Source organism: Papaver somniferum, chromosome 5 (genome assembly GCF_003573695.1).
Source record: "Papaver somniferum cultivar HN1 chromosome 5, ASM357369v1, whole genome shotgun sequence".
Lineage (NCBI taxonomy): Eukaryota > Viridiplantae > Streptophyta > Magnoliopsida > Ranunculales > Papaveraceae > Papaver > Papaver somniferum.
The window spans coordinates 214,594,400-214,597,535 of record NC_039362.1 but is presented as its reverse complement, the minus strand read 5'-3'; the positions used below and the strand labels follow the sequence as shown (position 1 = coordinate 214,597,535).

The window sequence follows — 3,136 nt, the reverse complement described above, 5'->3', positions numbered from 1 at the left end:
TGACATATACGAGCAACCGCGTGAGCATCATCACCGACAAGAAGGTCAAAGGAATAACAGACGTCACAATGCAGGCGAGCAATATCGCACACACTGTGAGTCAAGTAATGATGAAGAAAATGATCCAGAACAAGGAAGAATTCTATTGCATGGTAGAGAAGTATTGAGAAATGAAAGAGAAAGGCGTAGGCGAAGAAGAGAAGAAGCTGAAGAACGAGAGATCCAAGAGGCCATGTGAAAAAATAATCATGAGAATAGATTGAGGAAAGTGAGATTAAAAAGACCTATGTGACAAGATTTAGATCAAACTATGAGTGAAGAAATTCTTCGAGAAATGGCAGAGTTAAGAGAAATGATGACTGCGCGAAGAAATGGTGAAAGGAGACAGTTAGAAGAAGCAGTAGAGGAAGCTAGAAAAACACCCTTTGCAAGGCAAATACAAATTGAAATAATACCACCTAAGTGCAATTTACCAGTATTCACAAGTATATTTGATGGAAGCACATGTGCAGTACAACACATAAAAGCTTACAGCCGATCTCTGTTGCAATGGGAAGATAACGATGCAGTATTGTGCAAGTATTTCCCAGCGAGCTTAACAGGGGAAGCTTCGGAATGGTTCGAAGGGTTTCCAGTGGGGACCATTACATCATTTCGTCATTTACAGAACGTCTTTTTGGGACAATATATCAGTAACAATATGTCAAGACCAGGGATTGAGACATCCTTTGGACTTCGCAGAAGGATCAATGAGAGTTTGCGTCATGTAACCACGCGTTGGAGGACCATGTGTAGTGAAATGGCAAGACGAGTGGATGAACGAAATCTTATAATATCCTTTATCAATGCTCTTTTTCCTACAGATTTATTATATACACAGATCTTCAGGATAAAGGATATCATAACAATGTCAGAGTTGCGCGAATTTCAAGAGGAGTATATAGCACTTGAGGAGAAGCAAAGAGATATGGAGTCTTACCCAGTTGCGATACCTAATGCGAATAATGGGAATGCAAGTTAACTTCCAAGGATGACAAATGTTGTTGCGAGTACATCACAGAGAAGTCAAGGAAAAAACATTAAAGAGGTGGAACAAAAGCTAGTATCCATGGTAGCGCAGATCAAGAGGAATTCGAAAGAGAATACAAAGAAAAACAATTTCAAAAGCGGAGGAAATAATAAGATTCAAAGAAAGGATAACTCTCCAGAAGGCTTTGGAGGACAACAACCATATTATAATAGGAAATAAGGAACTGGGAAAATAGTCTGGGAACAGATAAATATTCCAAAGTTGAATACTATAGTAGACACAATCTGGGAAGCTGTTATACTAATGGAAGAAATTCCTGAACCACATAATGTAGGAGATGAGCCACCACCAGGGAGAAGGAGCAAAGAATTATGTGTATATCATCGCTTTCATGGTCACACAACAAGTAATTGTAGAAATGTGAGGAAAATCATATTGTGAATGATTGAGCAAGGAAAATTGGATCACTTCTTAGCACAACAGCCACATAATTTACCACTACCACCACCAGGAGGAAATGCATATGGTGCGGAGAAAGGAAAGAATAAATACATAATTGAAGTTGGTGCGAAGGCGAAGAACCTATATTGTAATTCGATTATACATTCGTTCAAGAATATAGAAGACTTTAATGACAACATCTTAAGTCGGGTGCATGCGAGAGACAATGATGAAAGATAAATCTTTAACCTTGCGAAGGTATCACCATTAAAGGATTGGTAAAAGCAGACTATTTCGTTCAGTGCGGAAGAAACACCAGGAGCAGGAGAACCACGTGAATGTATACTAGTGGTGAGGTTAGGGATTAATCCGAAGGCTAAAGTAGAGGATGATGAGGAAGATGAAGCGAATATTTGGGCTATTAATATAATACTCATAGATCCTGGGAGTTTTGTTGATATTCTCTTTTATCATACGTACAAGACTATGGGTGGGAGAGATGACGAATTAATTCCTTCAACTTATAAAATTTACGGCTTTAATGGTGCTGCGAATAAGCCAAAAGGAGAAGTGACAATGCGCATTCCTCTACAAAGTCTTCCAACAGAAATTGTATTGTGTGTTGTTGATGTCGAGCCCCCTTATAATGCTTTGATTGGGAGACAATGGCTGCATAGTATTTTGGGTGTGGCTTCGACGTTCCATCAATGCATAAAGTTTCCTTTACCTCAGTGTGATCTTGCCATAATAAGAGGAGATACAAATGAAGGAAGAAGCTGTCAGGAAATTAATATTGACAAGTGCGAAGAGCGAGAATGTAAATGAAGAAATTGGAAGAAGCATGCTAAAGATAATCAAAGAGGTGAAATATTAATGGTGGATGTAGTGTCTAAAGGTGGAAAAACAGATAAGCAGGGTACTGAAGCAAAATATTCTGCGAATAATAATACCAAACGAGACAGAAAGATTATTTCTAAAGAAAGAGAACGAATGAAGAGACAGAATGTTTGTTTTCAAGAAAAAAGTGAAGTGTGCGACGATTCTCTCACAGAAGAGAACAAAGAAATCATGTGAAATAATATTTTGAGAAGCATCTGCGAACTTCAAGAGATGCAAAAGACGAAAGAAGCAAGTGAATAGTATGAAAGGCGCAAATGTTTTTCTTCATGAGTAAAGAATTAATAAGAATTCTATGTACTAGAGTTGTATTACTCAAGAATAAGAATGGAATGAAAAATTATATTTTATATGATGATATCATATCAAGAGAAGGCAAATGTAAGTCCTAATAATAAGAAGGCAACAAAAATAAAAACTCTAATTAGGGAGGCTAGGCATCCGAATGTTGCGTGCAACCTAGTTCGCATAAATGCAAGAGGAAAAAAGTAAGACCTATCGCACTTCATAATTGGAGAAAACCTGGTAAGCATGACTCAAGGGAAAGCTACATCGACCCTGGAACTTGAGTCATGGAGATTTGGGGTGAGAAAAACGAAAATGACCATCCAGGAAAGACACCTAAATCGAAAGATTGGGGTAATAAGATCTTTCCTAAGGAGTGCAGAAACTCGATCAGGGCGCCGAGGTACACGGTTGAGTCAAGAGTGCCCGGGGCGTCTAGAGCATACCTTGCCACTCTTGACAAGTCCTGACTATGATGCACTC

General features: G+C 38.6%; 1 protein-coding gene across 1 annotated transcript; it reads left to right on the top strand.

The window, feature by feature from the left end:
- The first annotated feature begins 310 nt into the window (after positions 1-310).
- Positions 311-1,021, top strand: LOC113280786. Its single transcript, XM_026529369.1, has one exon. The coding sequence runs from the start codon at positions 311-313 to the stop codon at positions 1,019-1,021; it is 711 nt and encodes a 236-aa protein (XP_026385154.1).
- The last annotated feature ends 2,115 nt before the right edge of the window (positions 1,022-3,136 follow it).